The sequence below is a fragment of the Staurois parvus genome, unplaced genomic scaffold (genome assembly GCF_062004578.1).
Source record: "Staurois parvus isolate SC_StPar_1 unplaced genomic scaffold, SC_StPar_1.0 ptg000361l, whole genome shotgun sequence".
In the NCBI taxonomy this organism is placed as follows: Eukaryota; Metazoa; Chordata; class Amphibia; order Anura; family Ranidae; genus Staurois; species Staurois parvus.
The window spans coordinates 17,323,121-17,339,904 of record NW_028318157.1 but is presented as its reverse complement, the minus strand read 5'-3'; the positions used below and the strand labels follow the sequence as shown (position 1 = coordinate 17,339,904).

The 16,784-nt window shown below is 41.3% G+C and overlaps 1 protein-coding gene across 4 annotated transcripts in view; it reads right to left on the bottom strand.

Annotated features, from left to right (window-relative positions):
- The window catches only part of FGF13 (fibroblast growth factor 13), a 489,250-nt gene that overhangs the window by 423,621 nt on the left and 48,845 nt on the right, over window positions 1–16,784 (bottom strand). Inside the window, exons 1-2 of one of the 4 annotated variants that reach the window (XM_089684977.1) lie at window positions 11,138–11,308; window positions 10,576–10,765 (exon numbers count right to left, since the gene is read on the bottom strand). Coding sequence is in view for 3 of the 4 variants with exons in the window: in XM_089684974.1 (XP_089541100.1) it covers window positions 10,576–10,624 (49 nt within the window). In the remaining variant the exon portion in view is untranslated. Of the gene's footprint in view, window positions 1–10,575; window positions 10,766–11,137; window positions 11,309–16,784 lie in introns of those variants that run through there. The other 3 variants (XM_089684974.1, XM_089684979.1, XM_089684975.1) reach the window with 3 other exon arrangements.

Here is a 16,784-nt window from a genome sequence, read left to right as displayed (position 1 = left end):
GACACAAGTGTCTTGCAGCGATCTACGGGTATCTTCGCCCATTCTTCATGGGCAAAGGCCTCCAGTTCAGTCACATTCTTAGGCTTGCGCACTGCAACTGCTTTCTTTAAGTCCCACCAGAGGTTCTCAATCGGATTTAAGTCTGGTGACTGCGATGGCCACTCCAAAATGTTCCAGCCTTTCCTCTGCAACCATGCTCTAGTGGACTTGGAGGTATGCTTGGGATCATTGTCCTGTTGAAAGGTCCAACGTCTCCCAAGCCTCAGGTGTGTGACGGACTGCATCACGTTTCCATCCAATATCTCCTGGTACTGAAGAGAATTCATGGTACCTTGCACACGCTGAAGCTTCCCTGTACCTGCAGAAGCAAAACAGCCCCAAAGCATGATTGACCCTCCACCATGCTTCACAGTAGGCAAGGTGTTCTTTTCATCATAGGCCTTGTTCTTCCTCCTCCAAACATAGCGTTGATCCATGGGCCCAAACAGTTCTAATTTTGTTTCATCAGTCCACAGAACACTATCCCACAACTTTTGTGGTTTGTCCACATGGCTTTTGGCATACTGCAGTCGACTCTTCTTATTCTTTGGAGACAGCAAGGGGGTACGCCTGGGAGTTCTGGCACGGAGGCCTTCATTACGCAGTGTGCGTCTTATTGTCTGGGCTGAAACTTCTGTACCCACATCTGACAAATCTTTTCTCAGTTCCTCAGCAGTCACACGGGGACTTCTCTCCACTCTACGCTTCAGGTAGCGCACAGCAGTCGAAGTCAGCATCTTCTTTCTGCCACGACCAGGTAGCGTTTCAACAGTGCCCTTTGCCTTGAATTTGCGAATGATGCTTCCTAAGGTGTCTCTTGGTATGTTTAACATCTTTGCAATCTTCTTATAGCCATTGCCCTTCCTGTGAAGAGAAATCACCTCTTCTCTTGTCTTCCTGGACCATTCTCTTGCCTTCACCATGTTTGTAACCACACCAGTAAATGTCTAGAAGGAGCTGAGTATCACAGTCATTTTAAAGCTGCCTAATTGGTGCTTATTATGCTTGATTGCTGCTCGGTGACATCCACAGGTGTTTTCAATACCTGATGGAAAGCACCTGTATGAACCTCTGTTCTTCAGAGTGGTAGTCTTTAAGGGGTTGAATAATTGTGGCAATGAAGAAACCACATAAGAACCATTTACTACTGTATTACATAAACAATTGATGTCATTTTAGTTGCATTTGGGTAGTTACAACGTCCTTGTAGGATTTGATTCTGAATACAATTCCAAATGTACACTATAGTCCCTAAACCCCTTTACAGCATTGGGGGTTGAATAATTTTGGCCACAACTGTACCTCTATACAAGTGGCCACTTTATAACATATTACAAAAGCATGATCCGCTGCTGAAATAATTTAGAAACCACCCTGAGAAATGCAGGAGTACATGCTTATAGACAGGAAGTAGTACAAAGAGGCTGCAGGAAATCAACAGCACCGAGATGAAACAATATATGAAAATTGAAGAAAACTGGAAATTGTTTTAGAATACACAGTGCTTTAGAGAAATTAGACTTTAGTATGCATTATTTGATAAATTTGTGAACAGTGCCACAAACAAGAAAGGGAAAAAAGCATAGGAACCCAGATCATCATTTCTTAGTCTAGCCATTGTTGCAATCTGATCTCATTGGTTGCTACAGGTCAAGACACATCCTTGCTCTCTGCATTATGTTTAAACATAAACCCCCTATTGATCAGATGGCTTGAGATAATAAATGCAAACTATAGTATACACGGCTTGATTGTATTATACCCTTCAAAGTAATAAACATTCCTTTAGGGTGATGGTTTAAAGAGAATATGTCATATGTCATGCAATCTTGGGCCATTTTTGGTAAAATAGTACATGCATTACTTTTTGTGCAATCTGGTGGGATTTCAAATTTTTCAAATAAGTGGGCTGTCAAATTGCACCACACTGAATCGCACAGGAATCGTACAGGAATGCGGACCATGTCCCAGTGTAATTCAGCTGTAAACCGACCCTTAAAGAGTATTACCACTTTTACAGTCAAATTTAAGAAAGCCCCCTTATATGTTTATGTGTTCCCATTCACACTTCCTCCCTAAAAAAAATGTTTAAAAAATATTTAACGGTTTGATTTTTTTTTTGAGAGGTAAGTATTTTATTCATATTGTCATTATTCATATTTATCTTCTTTAGATGTTTCTAAGGAGAAGGTGTCATGGCCAAATTTAAGAATTTCTGGAGAGTCTCACAGTGGCTCTGTCCCCTCACAGACTAAGCTATACCTCATTAACATACAATGCAAGAGGGCGGTTCAAAATAGTTTACAACTGATAATGGTGATCTGCCAGCACAGAGGTAAATTGGTTGTAAAGGCTCAAGCTTTTTTACCTATGCATGAAGGTAAAAAAACCTGTGTGCAGCAGCCCCAGCCCCAGCCCCCTTAATACTTACGTGAGCCACATTGTGATCCAAAAACTCTCTCTCTCCATTGTCTGAGACAACAGCGGGAGCCTTTGGCTCCCAGCTGCTGTCAGTCACAGCCAGTGAGCCAATGAGGTGAGAGACGGGGTTTGGCCAAACTGTGGTTCTGTGTGAGAATGGACATGCAGAGCAGCGGCTCAGAAGCGAGCCTGCTATGGTGTCCCCGTAGCAAGCTGCTTGCTCTGGGGGCACTTGGCAGGAGGGAGGGGCCAGGATCACCAGCAGGGGACCTGAAAAGAGGAGAATCAGGGCTGCTCTGTGCAAAACCACTGTGCAAAATCATTTTTTTTTCAGTTGCCTTTAATATCACTTTAATTAAGGAAAACATTACTCCACAGACCCCTTTTAAACATCACACAGCAGGGAGAGGATGTACCCATTTTAAGCAAGTAAAAGGCTCTTAAAAAGGTAACCAGCAATTTGTAATAACATACGTTATGCTATGTTACTGGCAACATGTAACAAAATATAAAGTAGATGTTATGCTAGCTTGGTTGCAAAAGTGGAAATACACTTTAAAGTAAATTTGCCCTAAAAATGGGTAATTCAAGCGTTGCATATTAGTGTAAAGCTAAAAAGCAGAGGTTACCATAAAGTGACTCTGTTGTTAGTTTAAAGGTTGTAAAAATGTATGCCTGTAAATAAAAGGGTTAATACTTACCCGTCCCTCCACCCACGCCACTGATCTTTGCTCTGTTGCAGAGCTACAATGGTTGAACAATCTTTAGCATCCAACACTCTGCTCTCTGTGGTTTCACCCACTGACTCCTATGTCACAGAAAGGAATTCAGCCAGCATAGCTTTTCAAGGCAGAGAAGACGTGGGCTGAGGGACAGGTAAGTATTATCCCTTTCTTTACATACATGCCTTCTTTACAACTTTTTAACTAGTGTCAACGTTGCTTTAAAGTGGTAGAAAAGTCACTTTAAAAAAGTTTAAAAAAACTACCCCCACACACCTTTCAGGTTTAAGTCATAATATGCTAGTATGCCCCAAATTCTATCACATTATGGCAGGCTTAAGCCAGCCATAGAAAAATATGAAAACCCTTACTGAAAAACTAATGGGGCTTTGAGAGGCACCATACCATAAATTAAATATATACTCAAAGGATATAAAAAGTACAATTTTATAGACAGAATTAAAACCACAGTTGTGGTACTGAAAGTAGAGCAATCACAATGCTCATCATTAAAAGCATGTAGTGCTTGTAACAGACAAATTCAACACATAACATTACAAAATCTGGCCTTAAGTAACCATTAGCATAATGGCTCCAAGTTGGTACTTTGCTTTTTTTTTCTATGTTGCGTTTCGTGGGGCAACAGCCTGCTTCCTCAGGGAGACATAACATATGATTCTAAAATTATACAAAAAAGGCCAAAAAATAAACATACAACATACTGAAGAAAATAATATTTATGACAAACAGTATTTTGCATTTACCCAATGATGGCATCAATAAATTTGCAGAAGGCCAGTAAGAACCATGAACATTGGATCCAAGAGAGAGAAGTCCCTCAATCAGAGATGTAAATGTGCGCCAAATGGACAAAGCCACATATCCATAATTAAAGCTGAAAAAGTCATCAAAAAATCCAACTGTTTAATGTGTCCGAGCATACAAACTATACCCCTACTCCCAAAAGCCGGCCATAAATGGATAAAAATTCAGATAGTTCAGCAGGGACTGGATGAATTTCAATTCATGTATAGGCAGGACTGGTTGTACAAAAGATGTGGTTTTGATGGAGGAATTGGGTAATTTTTTTTTAATTCAACTTGCTAGCGCTTTCACAGCTCCCCCTGGTATCTGGTACGTCCATCTTCGCCTGGTCTTTCTTCTGGGTTCCATACATACAGCCACTGGAATGAAAAGGCCGTAATGACATCACTCCAGAGTCACACTTCCACGGCACAAAGCGGGGACCATTAATGTGGTCTAAGCTGCGCATGCACAGCTCAGATCACATTACTGCTGACAGGCAAGGAGGAAATGTATGGTGGAAGAGCAGTCTGTTAGTCGTTTTTGTAATTTCGACTTTAATAGTACTTTAACAAGCAAGCTTACACTTTCCTGTGAGTGCCCCATCTTTCCTATTGGTCATTTATTTTGATGAGTGACTTCATTGACCATAAGAAAGATTCAGGAGTGTGACGTAGTGAGAGTCCTGCAGGGAAAGTTAAAGTGGTTCTAAAGGCAGAAGGTTTTTTTTTCCTTGATGCAGCTTCTCCCATCCCCCTCTTATACTTACCTGAACTTTATCTCGATCCAGCACAGTGCTGGGGAGCAGCGGCTCTCTACACTTCCTTCTTCCTAATTGGCTTAGAGACAGCAGCAGGAGCCATTGGCTCCTGTTCTTGTCAATGACAGCCAGTGAGGAGGGAGCTGGAATGGGGTTGAGCAGCGCTCTGTGTGTCAATGGACACAGAGTGGAGCTCAGGGAGCAAGCTCACGAGTGCCCCCATAGCAAGCAGCTTGTCGTGGGGGTACTCATGGGGGGAGGGAGCCAGGAGCACCAGTGGGGAACCAGAGAAGAGGAGGATCGGGGCTGCTCTGTGCAAAACCATTGTCCAGAGCAGGTAAGTATAACCTGTTTGTTATTTTAATAAAAAACATTTAGAGCATTCACAATCACTTTAGGAGTTACATTTACTTTTAGCTACATGTAGATGTGGCTCTGCAGATCATTTTGACGTATTTCACTGAAGGTAACCTTTGCTAATGTATATTTTCACAATGCTCAGCTTTATTTAGCCAGGTCTGTGACACATTAAAGCAGTATTAAACCCAAAAGCAAAAGTTTAATATATTTCAATTTACCAATTTTTAGACATGGTGGCTTCATAAGTTTTGTTTTTTAGGCTGTTTTCCTTTATTTTAACCTGGTCATCTGACTAGTAACTCTCATTCTGTCTGAGGGTGTCTCCACTCGGGTAGAAGGAGCAACAGAGACACCTTTGGAAAGCAGCACTCTCAGTCTGGGGAGAGGGTAGTTTTAGATGCACTAGGAGATTTAAACAGACTTGACAAAACAAATTAAAGCTGAACCCCGGCTAAGATCTTTTGAACAGTTACAGAACAGTCATTAAAAAAATCTGACCATTATAATCATACCAGTCATCGGTGAATGTTTTGTCCCAACTCTCTAAGACTAGGTTCACACTTGCAGTTGAGGGGGGGAGTCTGGGGTAAAAACATGCAGTTAGGCATTAGGGTGGACATATCCAGCCAGATGCCAGCATATCCTGCTTTTTGAATATACTGGGGAAAGTTGTGAACCTTTGTCACATTTTCCTGGTATCCAGGGCTCTATTAGAGAAGTTTACTCTTACGTAGGGCTTGTTCAGACCTGTGGAAGCCCTTACATGCCCCCTGAAATGCAATCCACAGTGGATAGCTTTTCAGAGGGTGGTTGACAGGTGCCTGGGACGTGATATGTCAGAGAGGATCCCCCTTCCCCAATCATTGCCACCTGACAATGAAGCAAGCAAGGAAACGGCTGCTTTGACAGACATTGATTTTCCCCATCTCCAAGCACCTGTCTAAGACAAGATCCTCAGATGAAATGCATGGGAAAGGAGGGCAAGTCAGATAAAATCTTTCCAGGCATTCAGGCAAGTGCTGGAGAAAAGTGTCCTCTGTCAAAGTAGCAAAATCCTTGCCAGCAGTGTGTTTGGTTAGGTATGAAAAAAGGGGGGGTGGTACCCTCTTCAACCTCAAAGTTGGCCTTAGGCTGTCCCCCTAAAACGAAAAAAGATGAACAGATTCCCCCATCCACACATTCAATATGGCTGTGAGAATCCTTCCTGTTTTCTTATTGTATTCTGACAGCAGGACACCTCCGCCATCAGAACAACACTGATCAGCAATGCAGTTGATTGGCCACATGTGCTGATCAAAGCAAAATTTTCCATAGATTGATTGACTTCTCATGAATGGGAATGGTCATACATGCATCGAAATTTAGCTGGTTTCTACTGACCTGGCCAAATTTCGATCCATGTATGGCCAGCTTTAAACAGCACCTAGGAAGATGAGACAAAGCATCACAAGTACTTTGTCCCCTCGGAACAGAACACACTATTACAAATCAAAGTAATTTCAAGAGGGTGAAATTTTGAACCAATGCTGGCCATACAATTTTCTTGTTCAATTTCATATAAATTTCATTTCAACTATGTGGCGCAAGGACCTTCTTGATTGCATACAAACTGGAATTGTTTAGGTTGACCTCATATTATTTAGTTTTGGTAAATCTAAAAAAAAAAATGTACAAGAAAATATATAATGTATGGCCAGCCTTACTCCAAGTATCCTGGCAGACCCCACTGCACACTGAGGCTGTGATGTTCCGTACTGCCAGTGTAGTGACCTATGCATCATAATACAAGGTCTCAGACGGAGTGTTCATCATCATAATGTTTGCAATTGCAAGCACTCATTGGTCAGTGCAGCTACATGGCCAATAAGAGAACATCTGAGAATTCTTCATCCAGTAAAGTGGCCCAGAAGCACAGTCACATTGTCATGCTGGTCAATGAGCACTCACCATTGTGAGCATTGTGTAGAATACTCACTATGGGGCTGTGTATTGCAGCATAAAGTGTATGGACCAAGACAACAGCAGCTTAGGGCATTACAGCCACTATGTACTGCAAGATCTAAAGGGGTGGCCAAAATATTTGTAGTCAGTTCACCTTTTAATTTTTCCGGAAACAGTGATCTTACTCTTTTTAAAAAAAGCATTTTTACTTCCATCTATGTTGCTTTTAGAGATATTTCTTCTATTTTCCTGTCCTGGGAACAACAGACAAAAGGTGAACGAATCTTTTTGATGAAACCTCAGACTACCATAAAACCTGACTGCAATTCTAAGTTCAAATAAACTTAAAAAAAAGTTTTGATTGTACTGGAGATACCTGTTAAAACGTGCCATTTATAATCAGATTTTATTTCACTTTTTAGATGTCGGATCAACAGAATTTACTAACAACTCAGCAGAGTGAGGAACAATCTATACAACCCACCCAGACAAGTAGACCCTCACACTATACAGCTGTTCCTGAATTTGGTTTACCTGAAACATCAAATCTGAAACAAAATCAGTGCATTGCTATTATTGGGCAATGTAATCCTTAGACTAGGTTCATACCCTCTCGTTTCCATTTTTATGTGTTTTTTTATTGTGTCTGATGCACAATATGCACAAGCATTGACACAAGTTTTTTAATGTGTTTTAATGCATTTTCAAGCATCATGTGTTTTTCATGCTAACCAATAAACAAAAGATTTAATCTGGTTTCCAGGGGCTGAAAACAAATGAAAAAACACAAAATACATCATACATATCCCTGTCTTCTATGGGCCATAATATGCATGAAAGTGGGCAAAAAATAGACCAGATTTATTTTTAAAATCACTCTGCAGCACAGCACACAGATGTGAACAGGCTCTATCTGTAACATTGCCTTTGATGACACATGGATGTGTGAATGGGTCTGATCAATATCTTTTTATACAGAAAAAGACAACTACGAGTCACACGTATCCATCAGCTGAGCTGTACAGAAAATATTACCCAGTCCCAGCTGGTTCATGGAAGGCAGATTTCATATCGCTTGTCATTCTCTGTAAGATATTTGCCTGTCTATGGGCAGCTTGTTTCACATGCAAATTCAGTGTTGTTACAAATCCAAAATCCTGCTTTCTTAACCTTTATTTCAAGGCCCAAACCGCAAAGCTTTGCACAAGAATGAGGTCCAACAATTCAACCATGTGATTGTACTTTTAAAATCCCCCTTGGATTTGGCTGAAAATAACTGTCACTTCTTTCAAACAAGGGTCCTTTTCCTGCTGTTTTAGCCTCTTTATGAATTAAGCCTGAGAGTTGAGTGCAGCACTTTTAATATCTTAATTTATATACTGTACTACAAATGTATTTCTTTCTTGTGGTTTTGGTCCAACACACATAATCATAATTTAAATACAAAAAAAGATACAATGTAAAAAATACCAGCTCTAGCAGCAAAAGTAAAAGCAAAGCTTCCAGCCATTGTGAAAATCAAAGTTAGAATAAGATGCTCATTGCGTAACGTTCTTTGTGAGATGCTGCAGAATGAAATGTTATAACATTTTATGGATTTGGTTTCAGAGGCGTACCACATGGATGCCTAAATTAGCTGCTGTACACAAGATTGTTTCTACTCCTCTCTCAATTTTACATAAATGATTCATACCTTCTGGTGTCAGATCTACTAAAGATTATTTGAATTCGTTTAGGTGATAAATGATTGTCTTGCAGGCGTGTTGGCTTAAAGTGAAAAACAGTGGTGCAGTTTTCAAAGACTGGTTTCCAGTATTGCCAAGAATACAAAAAGTAAATCTGAGCAGATATGAACACCTTTAGACCCTCTCTTGGCCATACTGCTTATTAATTAACACAACACTTTCAATAATCCTCATTTAGCATAAATAAAATAAAAAGAAAAGTTCTGCTACTTTTTAATTACAAAAGCAGAGTACATTTCAGTATCATTACATCAATTAAAATCTAGCAAAGATCATCAGCATACAGATGTACAATTCACAGAAAACTATTGTACTGCAACCTATCGTAATATACAATAAAGGCTGGTCTTCTTTAGCAATGTGTTATCAGATATTACCAAAACTTGCTGCATATTCCTCTCCTTTGCGGAAAACATTTTACATTTGCTAATTCAGTTGTAGTAATTTCCTAGATTATACTAGTCTCAAAGCCACAAAGTGAATGGATCCAATATTCATTTGGAAATTAAATTGAAATATAAACCTTTGCTGTTTTCTAAAAAAAAAAAAATCAGTATTCAACGCAGTCCCTTATTGCCAAAAATGATTAAAATAGTAGAGCTAACCGTACACTATAGCTAACCATAGCAAACCATAGACTCATATATACAATATATATTAGATACAGATAGGATGACATAATTTATAGGTAGATAGATACACAAACAAAGTAGTGTTTTGCATGTATTATAGAAGGATAGATAGACGGATAGATAGATAGATAGATAGATAGATAGATAGATAGATAGATAGATAGATAGATAGATAGATAGATAAACTAGACAGACAGTTATGTTTTCAGCTTGCACGATACCTAAGTATATAAAAATAATAATAAATATTCATGTTGTCTTACAAATCTATATGAATAACCCAACAATGCAATTGTCTCCCACCCCTCAGGGAAAAGTTTGCAAACTACTGAATTTGCAGTGGATGGTGGATGGATCGGGGTCCAGCTCTGGATAGCTCCCTGCTGTGTGTCGGTTTGTCTGTCTACTTTTCAGGTGAACTTCTATTTGTCTGTGCTGACTACCTCTGCATTATTGCTGCTCCAGCTACTGGTGTTGAGGATGCAAATGAAACTAATGCAGTTGCAGTGTGATACACCTCTCCTCCCCCACCCCCTCCTCCTGCCCTCCTTGTCTCCATGGCAATTGTCACCCAGTTTACATCCAGCAGCAAAGCCAGTCGATTGCAAGGCAATAGGGGGGGGGAAGCTACATCTTAACAAACATCCACTTCTTGCAACCCTTTTCTTTATTTGCATGATCTATCCGAGAGAGGAACAGTTAATTGCTTGGTGTCACCTCTGGGGGGTGGGATGGTGACATCATATGCCTCCTGGGTACCATTCATTCAGGAAGGGTCTGCAACCTGTAACAAAGTAGCGGTCTGGCAATGAAATGGTTGACACAGGGCTGTCATGGCTGATCTTGGCTGTCCAAGTGCTGGCAGCAGAACTTGTAAAGCCAATAGGGGACATTACAGCATTGGGGACTGACCCTTCCCCCTGCATGGGGCTGACCCTGTTGCTGATGTGTAGGCATGCAGTATATAATATATAATGAAGTGAAGGGGGTTTGTTTAGTGTGTCATAGATCCAGTGTCACACAAGTATAATGACAACACCACAAAAGGCTCCAAGGTAAAAGGTCACCAGCACCAAAGACAGCGCTCTCTCGCTCTCGCTCTCTCTCTTTCTCTCTCTCTCTTTCATTGAAGTTAATGATCAGCTGCTTACCCTTAGAAGCATCTTTTTCTTCCTTCGGTTTGATCACCTTGCCACTCATAGATCCCAGTTTGCTTGTAAAAATTCCCAAATGTGATCAAATTTCCTCTTGGATTGGATTCAGATGAACAGGTCAGACAATCCTCCTTGATCCCCCCAAAAAAATGTCTTTATGCAGGTGTCTGATTGGCTCCCCCGATGACTAGAGGAATAAAGAAAAAAAAAGAACAATATATATATGTATCTCTGATGGTGTCACTTCCTCACTGGTGTCCCCAGAATAGGAGAGCACAGACAAAGAGACGTGCTCTACCTTTCATTTCTTCTACACCCCCCACCCCCATTGCATGCCATCACCTCTTAAAGCCACAGCAAGCCTAGACACCAATGGCACACAATGATGGAGAGCGATGGAAGACACATGGCTGTGGATGGGTCCTGGGGTGTCATTCTGCAGGCATGCCATGGTGAGCTGGGATGGGATTGGCCAGTGAAGGGTTCATTCCCTGGGCACTGCCTAGACAAGCTGTGGGCAGGTAGGTGATCATCATGTCAGGTGAGTGCTGTGCCTTACCTCGTCCCTTCTCTCCCTCCGCCGGTGACAAGTGGTGACAACTAGCAGGGATGCTCCGGCTCAGACATCGGCACACAAAGCTGCCTGTTGTAGTAAGAGATCGGGAGCAAGCCGACGTCAGATCAGACAGGCTGGGCTGGAAATGAGCTGGAAATAACCTCCTTAGATCCGCCTCCTCCTCCTAGAAATAGAGGGAAAGTCGAGCTCCGCCTCCTGCCAGACTGATGGACCACACCAGGAGCGGACCCCAGAGAGAACTCCACCCCTGGACCCTAAAGAAGGTGACAACTCCGGATCCAACGCCCACCATCGGGACCCCTGGGAGCAGGAGCCCCAGATCCCTGCAGATGATGAGCTGTGACAGTGACAGCCTGCTGTGTGTGGGACCAGCGGAGCCCTGTCCGCTTTATGATGTACTGAGGACACAGGTCATCTCTACAGCTCCTGCGGGAAATCATGTGGGAACCGCAACAATGGACTCTTATGGCTTTTCATCTGCCTATAGAACCTTCAAAGTGTTGGATCATGTCTGTTGGATGACTACAAAAACATACTTGTTGATCCTGCCAGAAAGTGAGCTGATCATAGGCTGCTTTCACACTGATCAGAAAATTGCCTGACCATCAAATCCTATGGAACTCTTCATACTGGGCAGTTGCCAGTGCCTTGTGTTTTTCAAAGTCCTGAATGCTACAATTTTGGTACATTTGGTCCGGAAAAGAAAAAAAAATGCACAAATTCGCATTCCTCCATTGGGGTCAGTTCACACCACAAAAACACTCCAGATGCATTCCAGATACGTTTTTTGCTTGCAGCTCACACCACACGCGGTTCCAGTGCAGTTTTGATGCAGTATGCTATGTTCCAGTATGGTTCTGTGCAGAAAAAATGCAGCTTGTTCTACTTTTTTTCTGCTCCGGAAACTGAGGAACTGACAGCACTGGTGTGAACTAGGGCCATTGGAATACATAGAAAACACTGTGAATGCATTTTTGATGGAGAAAAAAAACACATTGGACTGCATCTAGTGTGAACTAGCCAATGTTTCCTTTAATTCCAGCCTCTTGACAAATGATATATGCTTGGAGAAGGGGGAGAAGGATTGTTCAGGCACTGTTGAAAAATGTTAAAGATGCATTTACAGCTGTGCTCCTTGTGAGATATTTGACTGCTGTCAGTGCTCAGTATTGGTGTGAACTAGGACCATTGGAATACATGAAAAACACTGTGCATGATGCAGAAAAAAAAAAACACTGGGCTGCATCTAATGTTAACTAGCCCTTAGGGCTAATAAGCAAAACATATCCGGAATGCATCCAATGTGCGTTTTTTGGTGTGAATTGGCCCTTAAAATGAATGGAAACTGCATCAAAAACACAACACACCTGTAGGAAATGCTCAATCCCGAGTTCACAGAATCGCATGACAAGGGAGGTCCCACTCCATTCAATGGTGCCCTTCTAATCAGCACAGCGCGATTTTGGAAAAGGTGCCTGGTGGACTTTGGTTTGATTTTTTTTAACCCTTACCTCTCCTCCCTGGTCATCCTTCATCCATCAATTTTTCATAACGCTGCAACTTTTAAGTCTTCCTTGCATCCTTCCATCAATTGATCCTTCGACCCATCAATTGATCCGTCGATTGATCCTTAGATTAATCGGTTTATCCTTCAATCGATTGATCCTTCCTTCAATTGAAGGTTTGATAGATCGAAGGAAGGATTGATTGATCGGAGGAAGTATCGTTCGGTCAATTAAAGGAAGGATCATTTGAAGAAAGTATAGACTAATCAAAGGAAGGATTGATCAATCGAAGGAAGGATCAATTAATCAACCAAAGGAAGGAACAGATCAAAGGATCAATCGATTTATCAAAGGAAGAATTGAAGAAAGAGTCAAAACTTCTTTAGTGTGAACCTAGCCCTAGGCAGCAAGGATGATCGGAGAGGAAAGGTAAGGGTTAAAAAAATCCACTCATCAATCTAAGTCGCATAGGGATGCTTCTTATCTATACTGATGCAACTAGTTACATTGAAGTTGCATCAAAATCACAAGCAAGTCGCACTACATAGTCCTACTGGAAATCACATGAAAATCGCATTAGAAAAGTGGGAAGTACTGTGAGGAAAACGCAACACAAACGCATCAGAACTGCATTAAAAATGCATCAGGCGTTGTGTTAAATTTAGAACAATGTGGCAAAACCACATATGCATTTTTGATGCATTTTTATTTCAGAGCAATGTGAAAGTAACCTATCTGTTCATTCTGCCTCTGCGGGCTACAGAACACCTTGCCTTATGCCAGCCTTTACAAACCATTCCAACACAGAGGAACCCTTGAAGTCACTTTCTGATCTCAGGGAACCCCTGCTAACAATGACTATATCTACATCTCATGATACATTAGTGTGATGGTCAGTGGGAAGAATGCTCCTTACAGCTGTCATCATTGGGAACCCCTCCCTCCCCCTTATAGATAGCAAAAAAGATCAATGGTGTCAGTGAGAAAGGCAGAAATTGGTCATTGTGCAAGGAACCCCTAGCAACTTCCGGAGGAACCCTAGAGCTCCATGGAACCCAGGCTGAGAAAGGGAAAAAAGAGAAGGTGTCCCAGGGTGCCAAAGCTGCTGCATGTCACAGGAAGTGTGTTACTGGCAGGATCACCTGGGAAAAAGAAAAAAAAAAACCAATGCAGCCACCTTGTCTAAGGATTGGTACACTGCAATATATTATATTTTTGTTCTTGGGTTCAGATGCACTTTAATAATTGTTTTAGGTATTTAAATATATGTAAACCCAATCAGAAAATCTCATGTACGTTTTAACATATTGGTAAAGTAATATCTGGTGATCCTGCCAAGAAGGTTCTTATTCAGCCACTCCCTGTGATAGGGTGACAGTGCACTGTCTTTGCTCTCTCAGTTGTGCTCTTGAGTTGTCACCCTATCACAAAACCTTTGAAGGTGCAAATGTTTCAAAACTGTCCAGAAATCCACCCTAAGCAATGCCAGGCAGCCATTGATGGCATGCAAACATGCAGAAAGGAATTGGCTGCAAAGAGGCTGTGGGAGATCAGCTACAATGAGATGCAACAAAAGTTGGCACAAATGTGCAAATTAGTATTTCTTTTAAGAAAATAGTTTTTAACAACCAGTGCTTTAGAAAATCAAATGTAGTCCTTTAACATCATACTTTAATGCAAGAGTGTCATTTTTGTAAAGCGGATGTACTTTGTGTGGATGGTAAAGGATTCAGCTGCTACTACTGCTCTTCTTACATAATGCAAATTTAATTAGCAAATTATTTATATAATAATATTGTAATAAGAATATAATAATATATATAATATTTATATAATATATAATATAAAGGCACACATGTAAACATGTATACAATATAACAATATTCTGAATACATTCAAGGATGCAGAAATATATTGATCCAGCTTTGAGAAGTATCATCTAAGTCAAGCGCAGATGCTGTGGATGCTGTGGTTCATATAGTATAGTATTTCTTGCATCTAAATCTATCAAGACACTTTAACATTTTATTACATCCTCTATGAACAAACTTTTGTATATTTACTAACTACTATGCAGAGTGGGAGCCTATCTGAACAATCTATTCAATTTAAATCTAATTATGCATGGCCTGGTATTTCATAATGGATAGTAACCCTAAAGAGACCATGCAATGAAACTGCAACATGTGTGGTTATATTTAACCACTCGCCCAGGGGGCACTTAAACCCCCTTTGTGCCCAGGCCAATTTTCAGCTTTCACTTTAAATGACATTTGCGCAGTCATGCAATACTGTACCATTATTACATTTTTATCATTTTTTTCACACAAATAGAGCTTTCTTTTGGTGATATTTAATTGCCACTGGGGTTTTTTGCACTACAAACAAAAAAAGCAAAAAATTCGAAAAAATTTCTTTATTTCTATTATAAAAGTTTGAAAACAGCTAATTGTTCTCCTTCACTGATGTGCGTTGATGAGACTGCACTCAAAGGCAACACTGATGGGCACTGATAGGTGGCACTGATGGATGGCACTGCTGCGCTGCACTAATGGGTGGTACTGCTGGGAACTGATGGGTGGCACTACAGGACAGCACTGCTCATCAGTGCCTGATTATTAGTGCGGATGTGCGCTGTGACATTTGCAGGTTATCGGCAGTACTTTCTTCAAGCTGTGACAGTGTGAGGAAAGTGCTGCCGATAACCGGCAACCGTATTTACTTTGTGATCTGTTGTGTCATTGGACACTGCTGATTACATGGTAAAAGATTGCTGTGATTGGCCTTTTACCTAGTCATGTGATCACCTGTGTCCGTAGGACACATCGATCACTGATAGCGCCGGCTGGGCACCACTGGGTGCGCACGGGGGGCATGTTCTGGTAAGATTTCATATGACACCCTCCCAGGACTGGACAACCGTGCTGTAGCCATCATTCGGCTATAGCCCAGTTGTCAAGTGGTTAATAGTAAATAAACAATGTGCCTTCTGTAGTAATAACAGCCTGGCTGACAATAAAGGGATTGATTTACTAAAACTGGAGAGTACAAAATCTGGTGCGGCTGTACATAGTGTCCAATCAGCTTCCAGGTTTTATTGTCAAAACTTAACTAAACAAGCTGAAGTTAGAAGCTGATTGGCTACAATGCACAGCTACACCTGATTTGCACTCTCCAGTTTTAGTGAATCAAAGTAAACAATACACAAATGAAAGCCTAGCCTCAGCCAGCACTTTTTAATCAGTAAGCCCTGGTTCACATATATGTGGTTCGGTACATTGCATGTGATTTGCACCGGAACCGCACCGCATTCCTGTGGAAATCACGTGCGAAACCACATTCCTGTGCAAATCATGTGCAAATTGTGTATGGTGCAATTGGAGCCTTACATTTTGTATGGCTCTAATTGCACCACACCAAAAAGGTGCAGGACCCTTTTTTTGGTCTGCACTAGAATCGGATCGCATGGGTATTCACACCTATGCGATCCGATTCTGCACATTGCACCGCGTTTTGCGGACTGATTTCAGGGTGTTGTTAACTTAACATACACACCCGCAGTGGTTCGAATGAACGGGCTGCGATTCTGATGCGGTGTGGAATTTGCACAGAAAACGCTGCAAATCCAGCACCGCATCAGTGTGAACCCAGGCTCAGTGCTCGTTCAGAGAAGCAGTATCCCTTTTCATTGACTGGTGGCTGGGAAGCGATATATTGGTGATATGCGTATTCCTTCGTTATGTAAACTAGGCCTGATGCACACAGGAGAACACACATGAATAAAACGTGCCTAAAGCCGCATTTAGCATGTGTGTTAGTGTGCATTTATGTGCATTTTGGGGTTTGGCATTAAGACATTCTTGTGGCCCGAATATTCATTTATTCTGACAATTGGATTACATCAACACAGAAACGTGCGACCGCATCTGAACGCATTAACGTGTTTATGCACATTTGCTGTTTTTTTCCCCCTCAAACGTTCCTGTCCTGAACACTTAGGTGTTGCATTTCTTTTTCCACCTCAAAATGCCTGTAAATGCATTGTGTGTGCATAGGCACATAGGCTATCATAGCGTTAGTTTGTGTTTAGAGGCAGGAAAAAAAAAGTCAAACACCTGTATTTG